This window comes from Scophthalmus maximus, chromosome 11 (assembly GCF_022379125.1).
Source record: "Scophthalmus maximus strain ysfricsl-2021 chromosome 11, ASM2237912v1, whole genome shotgun sequence".
In the NCBI taxonomy this organism is placed as follows: Eukaryota; Metazoa; Chordata; class Actinopteri; order Pleuronectiformes; family Scophthalmidae; genus Scophthalmus; species Scophthalmus maximus.
In genome coordinates, this window is record NC_061525.1 from 4858802 (window position 1) to 4878490 (window position 19689).

Genomic DNA, 19689 nt, shown 5'->3' on the forward strand with positions numbered 1-19689 from the left:
AGTGATGTATAAACCGCTTTCATGTTTCAGTTTAATTCAATTAGTCTCTTAGTCAGATGAGATCTGTTTACACTCAGCAGGTGAATAAGAAAAGGGATCTGAATGTTAATTTAAGGTATAATAAAAGTTCTGGTACTGTAATCCTCCCAAATTAATTGTACGGATGTCTTTCTAAGGAAATGTTTGTATGAAACTTTTCAACAGTGGCTGCTTCACATGAAACCTGAATCTGAACATTCAAATGTTAAACCAGTCATATTTTTGTGGGGGGTGATCTGATGAAATTAGGGAACGCTGGAATGCTGCAGTTGGTGGCGTCTGGCTCGAATCCTCTCCAACAGTGGATTCATGTTCCAGAGATTCCCTGAAAGATTAAATGGAAACTCATTAGTGACATTAAGAGAAGTGTGTGTGCGTGTGTGCGTGCGTGCGTGGTTTTCTTCCCCACCAGGAGTGTGGCTGAGGGGCTGCGGCTCCATCATGTGATTTCCTGGGTCTTCCTCTCGGATCACACCAAGATCTGTCCTCCATTGGCTCCAATTCATTTCCTCCACCCTGAAGTGGAAGCAGACTTCCTGATCACATGGAAGACTGGAAAGGCTCGACACGATTATATCTTCATAAATCAATATTATGTTATTTAAAGAGCCAGTTCACCCAAATACATATCTGGGAAATGGAAAAGGTTACCTCATGAACAGAACAGAATGCCTTCGAGAGAGTTCATAGATTCTAACCATTATTGTCTGATCTGTCATCAATGTGAGAGTTTTTTAATGTTTAATTAAAATAAGAGATTGTAAAGTAACTAGCTTTCAAATAAATGCAGTAGAGCAAACGTACGTAACATTTTCTTCTGAAATGTTGTTGATGTATTTTGTAGCATTAAAAGGAAATAAAGTAGAGTACAATTACCTCTATGCACTTACAGACTGTATTTAAGTCAATGTAATTAGTTACCTGTCACCTCTTGACACATCCAGCTATGGTTTACCTGAAAAATCTCCGACACTCGTCCTTCTTGCCTCTCAAACACACCATCTTCGACTCTCCAGTGAACAGTTTACTCCTCAGGCCTCTCGGCAGAGTCCTCTCCATGTCTAGAATGGTAAAGGCCCTCTTTTCCCCCCCAATTAAGTGAAAAGAAGAAAAAGTGCATTTGTATCTTTCAAGTTCTACTTTGTTTGCACATTATCTAGAAACTTATTCTAATTTGTAAGTCGTGTACCAGTTTGCCATTTGGTACACACGCACAATTATCCTGAATTTGTGAGATCATCCTAATCCTGTAAACATTACACTTCGTGAACAGACAGTTTCCCACCTGCAGGTTCCATATGTTTTCACTTTCTTCGGTGATTCTTTCGCACGTGTTGCCCATCAGGGCAATGAGCATGTTGAGCAGGAGGATGTAGGTCAAAACTATGTACAAGATGAGGAGGATGTAGAAAACCTCCTTATACTGCACGTGATCAGTGAACTCCAGATCTCCCATTCCGATGGTGAACTTGAACAGCTCCAGGATTGTAAATCGGATGTCGTTGTAACTCGGCTTCTCGCACTTAAACGTCTCGTCACCAAAGCTCCTCCCACGTGGCGGTGAGCCATTGGTCAGTTCTTTAGGAGCTGGAGCAGAGTTGTCTATGAGAGCAACGATGGCTATGGACGAGGAGAACATTTGGATCAGACTACTTAACCTTCGAAAACATCTTAAGACATAAAAGGGGCAGTGAGCAATTTATTTCCAATACACTTTTTGTATTTTCCTCGCCGTCCGCTAGCTGTCGGTTCTGTGCGCGTGCCAGAGAAAAGACATTGGGCTCTTTAAATTGAGAACAAAAATAAATGGTGAAGACCACACCAAATAACTCCCCAACACCTTTGGATATTCGGCCTTGTGGCCCCCAATACCCGAGGCTGCTGATTCGAGCCCCGACCAGTGTGCGGTCAAAAAAGTCTTTCTTTAAAGTCGCTTGCTGCCCCTTTACTTCTGCAAATGCTTAACGTTTTACATTTGGAGTCCATGTGAATCTTACCTGCAGAAAATCCAAACAGCAAGACACTGTAGACGCATAAAAAGTGTAACAGGTCACCCAGGATCATCTAAGGAGAGACACAGATTTTAAAGGTTATGTGTACAGGATTTTTTACATTAGTACAGCAGCCAACCACTACTTTCTATGTATACATATAGTGGAGTAATGGCGCCCTGAGTGGAGAATAAAGGTCACACTCCCTGCTTCTGGTTGTGTGTTTAGGGGCAGCTCTCCCTGCGCTTTGCAACATGACCGTTTTGCTCGATTGGTCTGAGATGCTGATTCTTGTGCGGCCCTCTATTAATGGCAAGGAATATCATATATTAAACCTTTAAAACCACCCTGATACTTCTGGTAACTCTATAAAACTGGCGTCCTTCGTACTCTTTGCATCATGACGCTGTATATCCCCATTGCTTTCGAGCCTCTTGAGTAGTAAAGGACGTTGATCCAGGCGAGAGCCAGTGACAGCACAAGGAGTCCGACATATTCTCTCCGCCCGCAGATGTACAGAATTGTGCAGATCAGAAGGAGGGTGGCCTGCAGGAAACTGCAAACACAAAGTGGAGTAGTGGTCAGAGATCACTAACATTAAAAGGTTACCCTGCCTTCACACGGGCTGGAGATACTTACAACAGAATGTCACAGAATCCATCAGTGTATAGAGCCTTGAAGTTTGGGGGGTTCCCCTTGAAAATGGTTATCTACGGATTCGGATATAGAAAAATGTTATTGGTTTAAAATACTCTTTTGACTCTTTTGGTGTCAATGACTGGACCAGATTCCATTGTCTCACCGCTTTAAAGAGAAACCAAACTGCTCCGAGGACACTGATGAGCTCACCAACACTGCGGAGGTAGTCAACTGGGACATCCTCGATGGGAAACGGTGGCTGCAGGTGAAAAGGTTAGAAGTCCTTGCTTAGGCTGAAACATAGTTATTCCTGTTAGGAGTTGGAAGATGTTTTTTTAGTTTTTTAAATTCAGTCTCACCTGTCCATCCTTTCTGTATAAGGCCACAGTGGTGAAGATGATCACGTATATCAGATACGCCGAGAAATTCATCAGGAATAATTTGGAAGCGAACCTGTTCCATTTGTCCTTGAGAAGACTGCGCAGAGGCTCGATCTGGAGCATCTCAGGACGATTCTGAGGGAAAGTCCACGGGTCAGTTTTCACCTTAAAAACACTTAAATCCTCTATTCACACTGGCACAGCAGCACCGTAGACGCTTCTCATCAGTGCATCGTGGAAGCAATGAAGGCTTGTTCTCCACAACACGTCAGCCTAAGTGAGTAAGTAGGACACGTATCTAATCCTTCCTCCATCGTATTTAATACTGTATATTCAGCATCAGTATCTAAGTCTCACCCATTATTATCATATCATTTATCATATCCTTTGCAACATTACTAAAAATAGTCAGAGTTTTGCATTGTTGAAATTATATAATTAGTTGAGGCCACTTTTTGGCCCTGTCCAGCTCTCCTTGTGTAACGTCCCGTCTCCTGGTATCTCCTCCGGGCTCTTGAGACCGTGCTGGGAGGACACAGCAAATGGTCTTGCGGCTGGACTAGGTGTGCGACCTGATCGGGCTGCAGGCTCCGCTTCATGCTACAAGTAGTGACATGGGCACTAGCAGAACACAGATCTAGAGAAGACTGAGTCAGGCAGGAGAAGGAGAAGAGAGTGATCGTCTGTGGCCACCTCATGTAAAACCATTCCCTCTGCGGGGGTCGTGTCCAGGTGTGATCCTGTTTGAACAGGAATTGTCGCCCTTCAGCATTGAATGTCTCTGTACTTATCTTCCATGTGTTTTAAATAAGCTTGTTTAAAAAAAAGCTGAGGGTAAGTAAAGTCCGATTCCCTATGTCCTCGACCTCTTGATGTTTTCTATCGATGTCAAGAAAAAAGAGGTACGGACGTTTTTTTATTTCTTTTACTGTTCAATAACAGCTTCTATGCTGCTCTTTCATACACGACAGCTGCATATGACCAGATCCCATGACGTTGTTGAAAAGGCTTCACGGCTGCCATGACTTTCCTCCATATCAGAAGAAAAAAAAACACTAGAGAAAAGTAGATTCGTAGACCTTCATGTACAGTTCATGATGAGTTAAAATGAGGACAGAATAGACATTTCTAACCGGAATCTCGCTCCCAAAGACGACTATCTCCAACACGGAGTTGTCTTCGTTAGTGTCGATGGAACTCGTGTCATAGAGTGAGGAGTGGACTGGTCCGTAGACCCATTCTGTGAACTTCCTGGACAGCGGCCTCATCTCCTCGTCCTCGAATTCCCGGTGCAAAATGTGCCTGAACAGCTAGTGAGTGAAAGAGAGATCAGAAAGGTGTTACCACGAGCGCACCCTCTCATGCCTTGCACGTCTCTGATTTCCTGTTACATCAATGTAACAAGGCAACGCAGCCATGCTTAGTAGACCAGTCACACATTAAAGAACACTCTCTGACCTTCAAAGGAAAACAGACCTACCCCAATCTTTCCCAGCTTGGCTGCTAACTTCAGAGTGGTCAGCCCCTGATTATTTTCAATCTCCTCCAGCTTGACTCTCCGTGTCTTCTCAAGTCTGCTGTGCTGAACGAGGATCTCGTCATACATCCTTGCAACCACGTCCGTGTTTTCTTTTGTGTTGTCCGCTATGACCACCAAGGTGTGCAAGACGGTGTTCCCTTGCGAGTCCTTTTCGGCCAAGTCTGCTCTTCTGTGCGGGTTTTCAATGAGGAAGGACACAATGTTGTGCTGGTTGGTGCAGGCGGCCAGTGACAGCGGGAGTTCTCCTGGAAACAAACAAGGGGTGAGTCTAGTGAGTCATTCACAAATGGAATAGAAAACGTAGCCTCTGGTTATATTTAAAATGTAATATACGCACCAAAATAAAAGCCCAGTCCCGCGTGACGCTGGAAGAACTTCCCGTTGGCTCTGGCCTGCACATCTGCTCCTTTCTGGACCAGCAGTTTCACGTGCTCAAAGCTCCTTCTTTCAATGGCGACATGCAAGGCCGTCTGACCTGTGACATGGCGTTTGTTGTTACAGGATGTCCTGCTGATTGTCAATTTAAGAATTTTGTGAACGATGTCCTAAACTCTCCCATGACAAACGTAAATAGGACGAGACACTTCCGGAGTACTTTCTACATTTATAAACACACAAAAAATGAGCTACTCTCCGAATATTTACAGTCTGGAACGTACACCCCTGCATCCCCTTACTCATAAGCCTTTTGCTTTACAGACTATAAATCCTCTGTCACCTACCTTTGTAGAAAAGATCTTTGTAAGCTGCGTTGATTAAATTGTCTAAATCTCCGGTTTCCTCTGCTATGTCGAGGAGAACCTCAATGGTGTCATTTCTGCCGTCTTTTAGATTTAGCAAAGCCTTCAGGAGCGCCGTTTTCCCATTCGTTTCATCTGGAAGTTGGAAACACAATTACATATCACGTCACGGAACATTTCTGAAGTGTAATACTAGAATGAGCCTCAGATTTACTTTTGCTCTCGCCACACACTATTATTCTTATTAGACAAAAAGAGTTTTATGAACCAAATTCACATCCAGCTTCCCCCATACTTTTAGTAATATTTCAAGACATTGCATGTGTTACACATTAGATCCCAAGTTTAATTGTGCCTTTTCACTGATTCACATCTTCTCCCTCAGTGATGCTTTATCTAAATAGGCTGATTCACAACTCTTTCAACCACCAGCCATCAGTCTGGACCAGAATGCATTTCACTGCGCAAACCTATTTGAGGACACATGGATTGGATGCTCACATTGTCACGTTTAACATCGGTAAGTTGTCGGTCAGAAATAAGACGAGCAAAACCACTTGCCTGTGAATTCTGGGCTCGTCAGTCGCTTATCATGAACTCGCAGGTAGTGGAGCAGGCCACGCAGTTGAGTCGCGTCCCCCTGAGATGCTGCTTCAAAGACTCTCGCCCTGGTGAATGCTTTACTGGAAATGTTGTCACCACTGACACTGTATTGTTCAAAATGTAGAGAATCACACAAGTAAATAAAGGCAGCTCAAGCTTTCCAACTTTGCAAAAACAAGTCTTGCAAACTTAACACAGCATTAGTTTGTGAGTCTCATAGAAAAGGGTCCCACTTTCTAATCATATGAAGGCTTTAAACATCATGAGGGTGGTTTACCTGAAATCTGCCTCCTTGTCACCTGATACTTACCAGTCCCTAAAGGTTAAAACGCTATTGTGTCTTAGCAGCAGAAGAACCACATTGATTTCTGACGCGGTTTCCTGCATCGTTTAATAATTGTAGTCCATGTGTCCCACCTAGCAGCTGGTATAGCTTAGTGGGTTACAGAAGGTCGGGGTTCGATCCCAGGTCATCCCAGTGTGGTCCCTTAGGCAAGGCCCTTGGTGCTACCTGCCTCAATGATTGTAAGTCACTTTGGACAAGAAAGCGTGAGCAAAATGATTGTAATATTATTACAGGTTATCATATATCATTATATATGATAACCTGTGAAAAGTGAAATCAAACCCCAGCTCTTCCCCCAGTACCAGTAGGACCAGTTACCTAGACGTCAGAACGTTGGTATCCATCGGCGCAGGAATTCCCTCTGAGACGTCTTTTCTGAGGAGCCAGTCCAGACTGTTCCCCTCCTCTTCTTGGTCTTGGTCTGGCTCCACTTTGCTCTGTGTTCGTCCATTTTCCATCTTGTTTGTTGTTAATAACCTAGCCTTGGTGGTGTATTGGCAGGGACTGTGCGTGCATCCACAAGTGGCTCATCAGGTATGATGAGCTTCTGCTGCACAGGTGTAGAGTTGCAAAGGCCAAGAGGTGGTTATGGTGTTTGTTACCATGGCGCTGCTCCTCCCTCTCCCCGGAGAACAAGCCTGTTGTTTACCCTAAAGACAAAGAGCACAGCACATCCACTGGGGGGTGGATTCACTATCTGATGTTCTCTTATCAGCTATCAAATACGTGACACTGCTAATGGTGTTAAACATCCCTTAAATGTATGTTTTGATCAGTGCAGACTGACTATAAAGTTTCACTGTAACTGCTTATTACTAGTGTAGATTATTCTAAGACGGAGAGGAGGATGGATGTAATTTAAAAGAAAATTAACTAGGATATTGAATTTTGTGAGGAGAAAAAAAAAGATATCAGACAAAAGCTGTTTTCAGACAAACTCCAGAAAACTTTACAACAGCAGGGAAACCTCGGGAACATTGTGATGTCTGGGTAGAGCGTGTAGGAAGAAGGACATGACGATAGTTCTGCTGCGGACAGCAGAGTTTTTGTTTACAGTCATCAACACGCCCGAGCGAGTGGTTACTCTGATTACTCTGGAGATGTTCCTGTTTTCTCAAATGGGCTCAGTCGGACATCCTCCAGGCATCTGACTCTGGGCCTGGCAGGAAAAGATCAGGTACAGCTTAAGTACATGTTTGAAAGCAGCTATAGATTCCAATTCAATGCAGAGTATTTCTATGTGACTTGAAGTAGAGGAATTTATCTAACTATTTTTTTCCAATACTTCCAAACTGTATATGACTGATTCTCATTCTCAAATTTATGAATAACTAATGTTACCTGGACCCAGGTTAGTGACAAAAAATGGATGGAAATACATTAATTCATTATTTAAATTAATGTGAGTTAGTGTGAGGTAATGATAGTCAGGACGCAGAAGCAAGAAACAAAGCAGGTAGGAGAATGGTGAATTTATTAAACAACAGGCTTACACTCAGGAAGGCAGGCGGATGCAGAACCGGATGTCCAACAGGTGTTCCAAACTCAAAAGACTCCGGGAAACGACAGAGAAACTGTACAAAAGCACAAAGTAACACAGGGGAGATGAAGAGAACCAGAACTGAAGAGAACAGACAAACTGACATGAGGACTGGGAGCACAGAGACTGAATACACAAGGGAGGCGGGGATAACAGGACAAAGGTGAAACACATCAGGGAAAGGTGCAGACAATCACCGTCTCTGTCCCAGCACGTCACGGCCAAGTTCCTCTCCCGACTCCGGATACTTACTCCCTCTCCAAAACAAACTTCAGCAAGTGTTTAATGAAATGACATGGTTAATACAAAGACCATTTTAATTCAAAATAACATGCACATGCCTTGTATTTATTTTACTATTCACCCTTTGGGGGCCTGCAGGGGAGTCACTTTCCCCCCCCAGGCCCACTTTGTCTAGAATTAAAGGGTGAGAAAAAACAGAAAAGGAAAACAATAAAATATATAAATCATAGTTGTATAGGATGCAAACATTACAGATTGGAAAAGATACAGCAGAACAAACAACCCCCGAGAAAACCCTAGATGAATACATAAATTTACATGGATGACCTGTTACAAAAACGATCGCTGCTTAGAAAAGGGCATTGCCCCATCTACTGGTTGTCTCAGTACGGAGTACAACATTTTTTTAAAGGACAAATGGAGAGATTACAAATGTGCTATTGTTATCCCTACCTCCACGCTACACTGGCAGAGTTTTTGGCCCCGGTGAATAATTCATCATCCTCCCCCCTCAGCTTTATAAACTGGGCAGTTTGCTCCTTGCTCCTTGAAACAAAACATAAAATATAGAGACAGTTTTCCTTCCCACCACCAACAAAAGCAGCAAAACATCCAAGGTCAGGTTTGCTGTGTAATCAACTTTTTCAGAGTGCGTTACGTTTCTAGTGTACTGGGAAAGTGACAGCAGTATTCACAACCTGTCACGTGCACGTGTTCCATTTATGGATGTAAAATGAGGTACATTTTACTTATGAAACCACCACAAATGTATTGACATACAAGTCTACTTTGAACCTCTTTAAGTTGAAAGTGAAGGTGTTTATCGTTTTTGTTTCACAGGCTGTGTGACACATGTTTTAAGGCCCCTCAGCTTTTTAAACATGTGTAACATTAGCTACACATTAAATTTGAAGCCTGATATTTACATTTAAAAGGAAATTCTCCGTTCGTGTTATCCATGGTATTATCGTTGGATGCCATTATCTCCCTTCTAAACCGGTGCCCAATGAATCCTGGGAGGGCCTGGGAGGATCTGCCCCTTGGATCCTTTGTTGCTCGGGGCTGAAGGACACATTCGTCAGCCACGTTAGACGGAGCCCACGAATTGGGACATCCGACACTGTGGGTGAGGTTGAATTGTAAAAAATTAGCTTAGGAAGTTTCCTAAATCTTGAAGTGACCCAGAAGTATTTGATCAGCAGCCTTGATAAGGGAGTCCTGAAGGTCTTTGTATTATTATAACGTAAAGTACACAACACTTATTGTCCCATCCCACTCTGAGTGACTGAATTTGCTTTACAGAATATGTATACGTTTGACACGATAGAATATAAAATGTATTTAATGGAATTTAGTGCTGTCCTGCCTCTCTGCTCACCCTCACGGTTGCAGTTGATCTCAGCCACTCCAGCGTCGGCTGCCGTGGAGCTGCTCGCAGAGTCGGCTGCATTAAGTTTTACTGTATCCGGTTTCCCTGCAGCACCAGTGGGTTTAATCACATCAACACTGTCCTTCTTCTGCAGCAGACCCATGGCATCAACGTTTTCTCCAGAACATTCACCTCGCCTCATCAGCAGTTCTTAAGACCTGCTGTCAGAAAACATGCAACAACATTAGACAAAGAAATATATGATGAGTTTATATGATTCTTACATTGAGGCCATATTTTTTTCCAAATCAACTCTGACTGACTTAAAAAGCAGGATCCAGCAAAAAAAATGCTCGCCATTGCTGAAAGTAACCACAACTAAAGCAGTTAGTTGATATTTAGGAGTAAATCTAGATTTTGGACACTGATGAATCATGTTGTCTGATTTAGAGATGCACGGCTATAAAATGGCGTCACACTGCATCGCAGGATTGTCAGCAGAAGGTAGCGTACATGGACACGACTTTGTTCCAATGTGAGAATTTTTGACGGCTCATTTATTCAGACAAATAAAATGGGCAACAATAAATACAGGGCACCATATAGTTAATTGGGGCTGATATCAAACACAGGGAATGGACAGTAGCACACAAACAAACTAACACACCTTGATGTATTTTTTAGGACTTCAGTTCGCTGATGTTGTCCTCCAGGAAGAGCAGGTACAGAGAGGTCGTCCCACTGACCTCCGGGGTTAGGCAGGCTTCACTGAGTCAGGACCAGTGGGAGATGCAGGCAATGCGTAGGAGGGGTCCTAGTAGAAAGGAGGGGGATATTTTGTGTCATTTATTTTTATCTCACAACACTCACGGTCAAAGCTGGCCCTCATTTACTGTATATCATCACCCCTCAATCCCACAGCCAGCACTGAACGTGGAGGTCTGGGGCTTCCCAAGCTGTGGTTTTATCTTTAGGCCATCAGTACAACACATTTGGCTCAGTGGGCTCTACCCCCAGAAAGGGCTCTCACATGGTGGGAAGTGGAGCAGCGGAGAGGCTCCTCCTCTTCCTCTGTTAAAATGCCTGGCCACCAAATTGTCTCCTCAGTATCGATCCGATACCATTAATATCTCATCTGCAGGATACGTTGAGGATAATATGTCATACGTTCAAATTAAATCCTTATCTTACTATAGTCAGGTATATGGTTGAATGCAAAATTATGAATATGCAAGGGCCCTTTCTTTTGGAACGAGTGGGTAGATAGAGAAGTTCTCACACTCTGTGATTTATATGAAGAAAAAACTCAAAACACTTTTGATGAGCTAATTCTAGACATTGATCTTCCCAAATATTCTGAGAATGTTTAAAAATGAAACATTTATCAGCTCAGGTCCTCGGAAGATGATACTTGACCCCTTAAAGTCAGGAAATTGGTGATAAGTAAAAAACTTATAATATATTTAATTTATTCATGATAATTATCAGCAGAGATTGAATATGATAATGTATTTAACAGGAATAATTAATATAGTCAGTGGGTGACTAAAGTCTGATGTATAGAAATGGCTGATAAATGGAAGTTTAAAACTGCAGTTGTAGCCGAAGGGGTTAGTCTGGTTTTCTGTATTAAATTAAATATATGCAGAGATTGACACTAGTGTGGTTCTGAGAAGTACATAATCCACTTTTACACATTTTCTTTTTCTGCTGCAATAGCGCATTGACTATACAACATGTGTTGCATCACATCCAATTGTAATGTATATTTTAGTTTTGTTTTCTTTATACACTTTATCAGGGGAGAGCGCGAACGCAGTCCCCCACTACCACAAATTATGCAGTCGAGATTCCCACATTTGGGGAATTCGCAGGGGTCAGCACAACCGAAGTGCAATGGCTGAGCCTCGCCCTGGGTGAACCACCTTCTTGATCATGGTATCTCCCCTGCCAGGTAAGTATGAGTTGTACACATCACGGATAGAGAAGTCACTCACAGACAAACAGTTCTGACTCATGGTTCTTACAAGCTACAAATCAACTGGACTGCAGGCTCTAGGAGGCTGTGACTCGGTCAGTCTTTGTAGGAATTCAATACAGATGGAACGGTTTTGCACAAATATTATTTGCTTTTTATTTGATAAAAATGGTTAGATTTCCCATCATGCAATGCAGTATTTACATATGTAAGGCTGACCTAAAATCGTCCGTTTTATCCAATTTACCTCCTAAGGATGATAAACAGCCCAACTGCAAGTTAAAGTGAGGAAAGCTGAATCAGACTGAATCAAACTGAAACAAATGTTGTTTAATCCACATCTGAAATCAGAGAAAATAACAGACAATGAAGGAACATTCTCCCCCTCGAGATAAACCCTCTTCCTGTTTCCTTGTTTACGGGCGGTGGGTGACTGAGATACTCACTACTGCCACCTATTGTCCTGGAGCGTGACCAACGTCTTTTCTTTAACATATTTATCCATTTTGAATCTGTCTGCAGCTCACAGCAAGAATAAATAATTTATAGAATAATAGAAAATGAAGTGAACACAGTATTTATCTCTCTTTTGATCTGTCAGAGGAAACCAGGCTGGAAAACAGCAGCTATAAATTATGCAGAGTAGATTTTCTCTTCTGGAGAATGAGCTACAGTAACAATGAGACTGAATGAACATGAATTTCAAATTTGTAGTGAAATAAGGCCAAACAACACTATTAAACAAGGACAGTTTGAGGACCTCCAAGAAAAAAATATAATGTTTTCAAGTTTTTCTCAAATGCACAAAGGACAGTGAACATCTCATTTTCTTTTCTCCTCGTTTGACTCAGCAGTTATTTGTTAAACCTCACTAAAAATCACATGTATGATACCATTTAGCAGCCTCGACACATATAAACTAATATTGTTGGTAATATATTAGGGACATCTCTCAGTAAAACCAACACAATCAAACAGCACCACAATGTACAGCCTCCAAAATGACTATTAAAATAAATCAACATCCACTGAAACATGTTCAATTCAAACTGAACGGTAAAATCCTCACGGCTGTTTAACATCATCCTGAACCTTTCAAGGCCAAATGTTGACAGAGTTGATAGTTTGGGACTGAATATTAACACCATTACTCTGAGCATCTGCAATCTGCATTTGTAAAATAATTCTGCAAACTAATTTACACGTTTTTTCCTTTGAAAAAATATAATATAATGCATTAATTCATAATTATCAGAAGATATTGATTATGATAGTATTTTTAACAGGAATAATGAATATGTTTAAGCAAGTGGTTGACTAGAGGCTGATGTATAGAAATGGCTGATAAATGGAAGTATAAAACTACAGTTGTAGCCAAAGGGGGTTAGTCTGTCTTTCTGTATTAAATTATTTATATGCACAGATTGACAGGATGGTGGTTTTGAGTTATACATATTCCGTACTGTGACACACATGAATACAATTTATTATTCTGCTGCAATCACACATTGACTATAGAACGTGTGATGCATCACCTCCAGATGTAACGCATGTTTTGGTTTTGTTTTCTTTAGACACTTCATCAGGGGAGAGCGCGAACGCAGTCCCCCACTACCACAAATTATGCAGTCGAGATTCCCACATTTGGGGAATTCGCAGGGGTCAGCACAACCGAAGTGCAGTGGCTGAGCCTCGCCCTGGGTGAACCACCTTCTTGATCATGGTATCTCCCCTGCCAGGTAAGTATGAGTTGTACACATCACAGATAGAGAAGTCACTCACAGACAAACAGTTCTGACTCATGGTTCTTACAAGCTACAAATCAACTGGACTGCAGGTTCTAGGAGGCTGTGACTCGGTCAGTCTTTGTAGGAATTCGATACAGATAGGACTGTTTTGCACAAAGTTTATTTGCTTTTTATTTGATAAAAATGGTTAGATTTCCCATCATGCAATGCAGTATTTACATATGTAAGGCTGACCTAAAATCGTCCGTTTTATCCAATTTACCTCCTAAGGATGATAAACAGCCCAACTGCAAGTTAAAGTGAGGAAAGCTGAATCAGACTGAATCAGACTGAAACAAATGTTGTTTAATCCACATCTGAAATCAGAGAAAAGAACAGACAATGAAGGAACATTCTCCCCCTCGAGATAAACCCTCTTCCTGTTTCCTTGTTTACGGGCGGTGGGTGACTGAGATACTCACTACTGCCACCTATTGTCCTGGAGCGTGACCAACGTCTTTTCTTTAACATATTTATCCATTTTGAATCTGTCTGCAGCTCACAGCAAGAATAAATAATTTAGAGAATAACAGAAAATGAAGTGAACACAGTGTTTATCTCTCTTTTTATTTGTCAGAGGAAACCAGGCTGGAAAACAGCAGCTATAAATTATGTAGAGTGGATTTTCTCTTCTGGAGAATGAGCTACAGTAACAATGAGACTGAATGAACGTGAATTTCTAAACTAGAGTGAAATGAGGCTAAACAACACTATTAAACAAGTACAGTTTGAGGACCTCCAAGAAAAAATGTAATGTTTTCATGTTTTTCTCAAATGCACAAAGGACAGTGAACATCTCATTTTCTTTTCTCCTCGTCTGACTCAGCAGTTATTTGTTAAACCTCAGTAAAAATCACATGTATGATACCAAAAAGTAGCCTTGACACATAAAAAAACTAATATTGTTGACAATATATCAGGGACATCTCTCAGTAAAACCAACACAATCAAACAGCACCACAATGTACAGCCTCCAAAATGGCTATTAAAATAAATCAACATCCTCTGAAACATGTTCAATTCAAACTGAACGGTAAAATCCTCACGGCTGTTTAACATCATCCTGAACCTTTCAAGGCCAAATGTTGACAGAGCTGATCGTTTGGGACAGAATGTTAACACCAATACTCTGAGCATCTGCAATCTGCATTTGTCACAAAAGGGAAACCAATTTATGCTGGTACAGCAATTCTGCAAACAAACAAAATTACAAGTTTTTTTCTTGAGAAAAAAATATAATGTAATGCATTTATTCATAATAATTACCAGTAGAGATTGAATATGATAATGTATTTAAGAGGAATAGTGAATATGCTAAAGCAAGTGGTTGACTAGAGGCTGATGTATAGAAATGGCTGATAAATGAAAGTACAAAACTAGAGTTGTAGCCAAAGGGAGTTAGTCTGGTTGTCTGTATTAAATTATGCATATGCACAAATTGACAGGATTGTGGTTCTGAGACATACATATTCTGTACTGTGACACATACATACATTTTCTTATTCTGCTGACGGCACATTTACAATACATGAGATTCATCACCCCCAGTTGTAATGATGTATGTTTTGGTTTTATTTTCTTTATACACTTCATCAGGGGAGAGCGCGAACGCAGTCCCCCACTACCACAAATTATGCAGTCGAGATTCCCACATTTGGGGAATTCGCAGGGGTCAGCACAACCGGAGTGCAGTGACTGAGCCTCGCCCTGGGTGAACCACCTTCTTGATCATGGTATCTCCCCTGCCAGGTAAGTATGAGTTGTTCACATCACGGACAGAGAAGTCACTCACAGACAAACAGTTCTGACTCATGGTTCTTACAAGCTACAAATCAACTGGACTGCAGGTTCTAGGGGGCTGTGACTCGGTCAGTCTTTGTAGGAATTTAATACAGATAGGACTGTTTTGCACAAAGATTATTTGATAAAAATGGTTAGATTTCCCATCATGCAATGCAGTATTTACATATGTAAGGCTGACCTAAAATCGTCCTTTTTATCCAATTTACCTCCTAAGGATGATAAACAGCCCAACTGCAAGTTAAAGTGAGGAAAGCTGAATCAGACTGAATCAGACTGAAACAAATGTTGTTTAATCCACATCTGAAATCAGAGAAAATAACAGACAATGAAGGAACATTCTCCCCCTCGAGATAAACCCTCTTCCTGTTTCCTTGTTTACGGGCGGTGGGTGACTGAGATACTCACTACTGCCACCTATTGTCCTGGAGCGTGACCAACGTCTTTTCTTTAACATATTTATCCATTTTGAATCTGTCTGCAGCTCACAGCAAGAATAAATAATTTATAGAATAATAGAAAATAAAGTGAACACAGTATTTATCTCTCTTTTGATCTGTCAGAGGAAACCAGGCTGGAAAACAGCAGCTATAAATTATGCAGAGTAGATTTTCTCTTCTGGAGAATGAGCTACAGTAACAATGAGACTGAATGAACGTGAATTTCTAAACTAGAGTGAAATGAGGCTAAACAACACTATTAAACAAGGACAGTTTGAGGACCTCCAAGAAAAAATGTAATGTTTTCATGTTTTTCTCAAATGCACAAAGGACAGTGAACATCTCATTTTCTTTTCTCCTCGTTTGACTCAACATTTATTTGTTAAACCTCAGTAAAAATCACATGTATGATACCATTTAGCAGCCTCAACACTTAAAACTAATATTGTTGGTAATATATCAGGGACATCTCTCAGTAAAACCAACACAATCAAACAGCACCACAATGTACAGCCTCCAAAATGACTATTAAAATAAATCAACATCCTCTGAAACATGTTCAATTCAAACTGAACGGTAAAATCCTCACGGCTGTTTAACATCATCCTGAACCTTTCAAGGCCAAATGTTGACAGAGTTGATCGTTTGGGACAGAATGTTAACACCAATACTCTGAGCATCTGCAATCTGCATTTGTAAAATAATTCTGCAAAAAAATGTACAATTTTTTTCCTTTGAAAAAAATATAATATAATGCATTAATTCATAATTATCAGAAGATATTGATAATGATAGTATTTTTAACAGGAATAATGAATATTTTTAAGCAAGTGGTTGACTAGAGGCTGATGTATAGAAATGGCTGATAAATGGAAGTATAAAATTACAGTTGTAGCCAAAGGGGGTTAGTCTGGTTTTCTGTATTAAATTATATATATGCACAGATTGACAGGATGGTGGTTTTGAGATATACATATTCCGTACTGTGACACATGAATACAATTTCTTATTCTGCTGCAATCACACATTGACTATGCAACATGTGTTGCACCACATCCAGTTATGATAATATATGTTGTGGTTTGATTTTCTTTAGACACTTCATCAGGGGAGAGCGCGAACGCAGTCCCCCACTACCACAAATTATGCAGTCGAGATTCCCACATTTGGGGAATTCGCAGGGGTCAGCACAACCGAAGTGCAATGGCTGAGCCTCGCCCTGGGTGAACCACCTTCTTGATCATGGTATCTCCCCTGCCAGGTAAGTATGAGTTGTACACATCACGGACAGAGAAGTCACTCACAGACAAACAGTTCTGACTCATGGTTCTTACAAACTACAAATCAACTGGACTGCAGGTTCTAGGAGGCTGTGACTCGGTCAGTCTTTGTAGGAATTCGATACAGATAGGACTGTTTTGCACAAAGATTATTTGCTTTTTATTTGATAAAAATGGTTAGATTTCCCATCATGCAATGCAGTATTTACATATGTAAGGCTGACCTAAAATCGTCCGTTTTATCCAATTTACCTCCTAAGGATGATAAACAGCCCAACTGCAAGTTAAAGTGAGGAAAGCTGAATCAGACTGAATCAAACTGAAACAAATGTTGTTTAATCCACATCTGAAATCAGAGAAAATAACAGACAATGAAGGAACATTCTCCCCCTCGAGATAAACCCTCTTCCTGTTTCCTTGTTTACGGGCGGTGGGTGACTGAGATACTCACTACTGCCACCTATTGTCCTGGAGCGTGACCAACGTCTTTTCTTTAACATATTTATCCATTTTGAATCTGTCTGCAGCTCACAGCAAGAAGAAATAATTTAGAGAATAACAGAAAATGAAGTGAACACAGTGTTTATCTCTCTTTTTATCTGTCAGATGAAACCAGGCTGGAAAACAGTAGCAGAAATTATGCCGAGTAGATTTTCTCTTCTGGAGAATGAGCTACAGTAACAATGAGACTGAATGAACGTGAATTTTAAAACTAGAGTGCAGTGAGGCTAAACAACACTATTAAACAAGGACAGTTTGAGGACCTCCAAGAAAAAATGTAATGTTTTCATGTTTTTCTCAAATGCACAAAGGACAGTGAACACATCTCATTTTCTTTTCTCCTCGTCTGACTCAGCAGTTATTTGTTAAACCTCACTAAAAATCACATGTATGATACCATTTAGCAGCCTCAACACTTAAAAACTAATATTGTTGAAAATATTTTTGGGATATCTCTCAGTATTACCAATACAATCAAACAGCACCACAATGTACAGCTTTCAAAATACTGAAGGGTTGTAGTTGTATTATGCAAAGATAAAGTAACTATCTATCGATCCTGAGGGAAATGTAGGCATCAAGAAGCTAATAAGACAGTTACAGAGAAAAACAGGAATACAAGAAGAGAAGGTGAAGGATAAGAAGAGTAGAGATAAAGAGAATATGAAAATACCCAAGAGTAAAGAGCATAATGAGATACATATATTAAAAAGAAAATTTAGAAAAGAAATTTGAAATTTGAAGTTTCTGATATGGGATCTAGCAAACAAATGTTATTATAAACATGAATACAAGACAACTAGAATGGCATCGAGCTAGTGGAATTATTAGCAAGTTGTCAGTATTGTCACATAATCAATCACAGTATAACTATATAAACTAACAATATATAGTTTATGGTTGTTGTTGTTGTTCAACAGTCAGAGGGGGGTGCACCGTTCCTGGCGGTACTGCAATACCAGGTCGATGCGTGGAGTGGATGGAGCAAGCCCCTATTCCATCTCCCTATTCCAAAAATCAATTTAATATATGGTCCCCGGGTAGGGGACGTATCAGATATTAAACTGATAAGAACAGATACTACACTTGATCTTAGCCAAAAGGCCGAGAAGCGATACCAGTCACAAGTCGGAGGCAACGGTCTCTTTCTCCCCACAGTCCTTCTCACTCAGAGGTCTGAAAGTAAGGAGTACAGAGAAAATATGACTAACAACGAGAAAATTCACAGAATCGCTGAAAATTACGTTTAAGGGAAACGAAAACAGACAAAACTGTTTTGTACAAAGGCTGACAAATAACGTTTACATGTTATTTGATGAATAATTCTTAGACTTCCCATCATGCAACACTGTATCTCCATTTGTAAGGCTGACCAAAAATCGTCTAATTTAACTTCTGAAAACTAACAACAGCCCAACTGTAGGTTAAAGTGAGCGAGAGCTGAAACAGACTGAAACAAACGTTGTTTAATCCACATCTGAATTCAGAGAAAAAGAAAGGATAATGAAAGCACATTTTCCCCCTCACTATAGCTCCACTTCCTGTTTCTTTGTCTACTGGTGGTGGGTGAATGAGATTCTCACTACTGAAAATTTACTTCATTTCTTTGAAAAACAAAACATATGTATGATAGTGGAAATGAAATGAAAATCCTAATACAGAAAGAAATATGGTCTTTAAAAATATTAGGAAAAATCACCTGATATATCACAATATCCTCGGGAATTATCTGTTCATAATTGTATACAAATTGCTACTTTGGTTCCTGCAGGTACCAAGCTCAATATAAAAATGAACAATGTCATTAATTGTTAATTTTAGTTAATTGTTCTGTGCTGCTATTATTTCGATGCAAAGAATGATATTTTCAAAAGAAGCTACTTTTCCTTGTAGTTGTATATGGCTGAAGGTCAGTGTCCATTCAACACATGCATAGGTCGTAAGTCTACAGCACACAGTTGTTGACAAGAGCATAAAGTTCTTCATATATCTAGCCTCATAGATTGCTATCAAAGTTCACCAGATTGATGGATTTAACTTAAAAATTTACAAAATATTTCCTTTGGGGGAGCATGCCCCCGGACCCCTTAGAGGGGTCTGACCCCCATCGTCTCTCAAAATCTCCACTACTCTGCTATCATTGTCCTCGCTATCATTAGTCATTTATGCTACTGACATGGTTTTGAAGCTACTGTTATACAATAGTTGCAATAACGAGGTCCAAAAAATTGGACGTCGTTATTGCTAACAACCTGGATACAGGCCTGAGAATCAGTGATAGTTTTTATGAAAAGTGGAAATTGAACCGCCTTTTGTCGTTGTCGACATTAATCTCTCTAGTCTCCAAACTGTGGAATGTCAGACAAAAAGTCTTCAACGGCTCACTCGAATGGACAGACTGTGGGGGGAAAAAATATCGAGTGAAAATAGATGTTGGGCTGGGACTCCATTAAAAGACAGATTGAAGGTATTG

The 19689-nt window shown here is 40.6% G+C and overlaps 1 protein-coding gene and 5 non-coding genes across 13 annotated transcripts in view; all 6 read right to left on the reverse strand.

Annotated features, from left to right (window-relative positions):
* Positions 1-9: 9 nt before the first annotated feature.
* The window catches only part of LOC118299086 (transient receptor potential cation channel subfamily V member 1), a 39980-nt gene continuing 20300 nt past the window's right edge, over positions 10-19689 (reverse strand). For 2 of the 8 annotated variants that reach the window (XM_035622496.2, XM_035622498.2), the window contains exons 2-19: positions 10098-10244; positions 9440-9651; positions 7772-7852; positions 6597-7437; positions 5891-6036; positions 5312-5464; positions 4927-5064; positions 4530-4834; positions 4183-4359; positions 3029-3184; positions 2833-2928; positions 2670-2740; positions 2421-2586; positions 2037-2103; positions 1325-1659; positions 995-1119; positions 449-555; positions 10-364 (exon numbers count right to left, since the gene is read on the reverse strand). In XM_035622496.2, the coding sequence (XP_035478389.1) occupies positions 285-364; positions 449-555; positions 995-1119; positions 1325-1659; positions 2037-2103; positions 2421-2586; positions 2670-2740; positions 2833-2928; positions 3029-3184; positions 4183-4359; positions 4530-4834; positions 4927-5064; positions 5312-5464; positions 5891-6036; positions 6597-6736 (2262 nt within the window). In that variant the 5' untranslated portion in view covers positions 6737-7437; positions 7772-7852; positions 9440-9651; positions 10098-10244 and the 3' untranslated portion in view covers positions 10-284. Of the gene's footprint in view, positions 365-448; positions 556-994; positions 1120-1324; positions 1660-2036; positions 2104-2420; positions 2587-2669; positions 2741-2832; positions 2929-3028; positions 3185-4182; positions 4360-4529; positions 4835-4926; positions 5065-5311; positions 5465-5890; positions 6037-6596; positions 7438-7771; positions 7853-8015; positions 8088-8182; positions 8233-8514; positions 8608-9439; positions 9652-10097; positions 10245-19689 lie in introns of all 8 variants that reach the window. The other 6 variants (XM_035622499.2, XM_035622504.2, XM_035622502.2 and 3 more) reach the window with 6 other exon arrangements.
* On the reverse strand, positions 11229-11392 carry LOC118299917. Its single transcript, XR_004789983.1, has one exon. It is a non-coding gene; the product is annotated as a U1 spliceosomal RNA (small nuclear RNA).
* LOC118299918 lies at positions 12992-13155 on the reverse strand. Its single transcript, XR_004789984.2, has one exon. It is a non-coding gene; the product is annotated as a U1 spliceosomal RNA (small nuclear RNA).
* Positions 14789-14952, reverse strand: LOC118299922. Its single transcript, XR_004789988.2, has one exon. It is a non-coding gene; the product is annotated as a U1 spliceosomal RNA (small nuclear RNA).
* On the reverse strand, positions 16541-16704 carry LOC118299919. Its single transcript, XR_004789985.2, has one exon. It is a non-coding gene; the product is annotated as a U1 spliceosomal RNA (small nuclear RNA).
* LOC118299926 lies at positions 18142-18332 on the reverse strand. Its single transcript, XR_004789991.2, has one exon. It is a non-coding gene; the product is annotated as a U2 spliceosomal RNA (small nuclear RNA).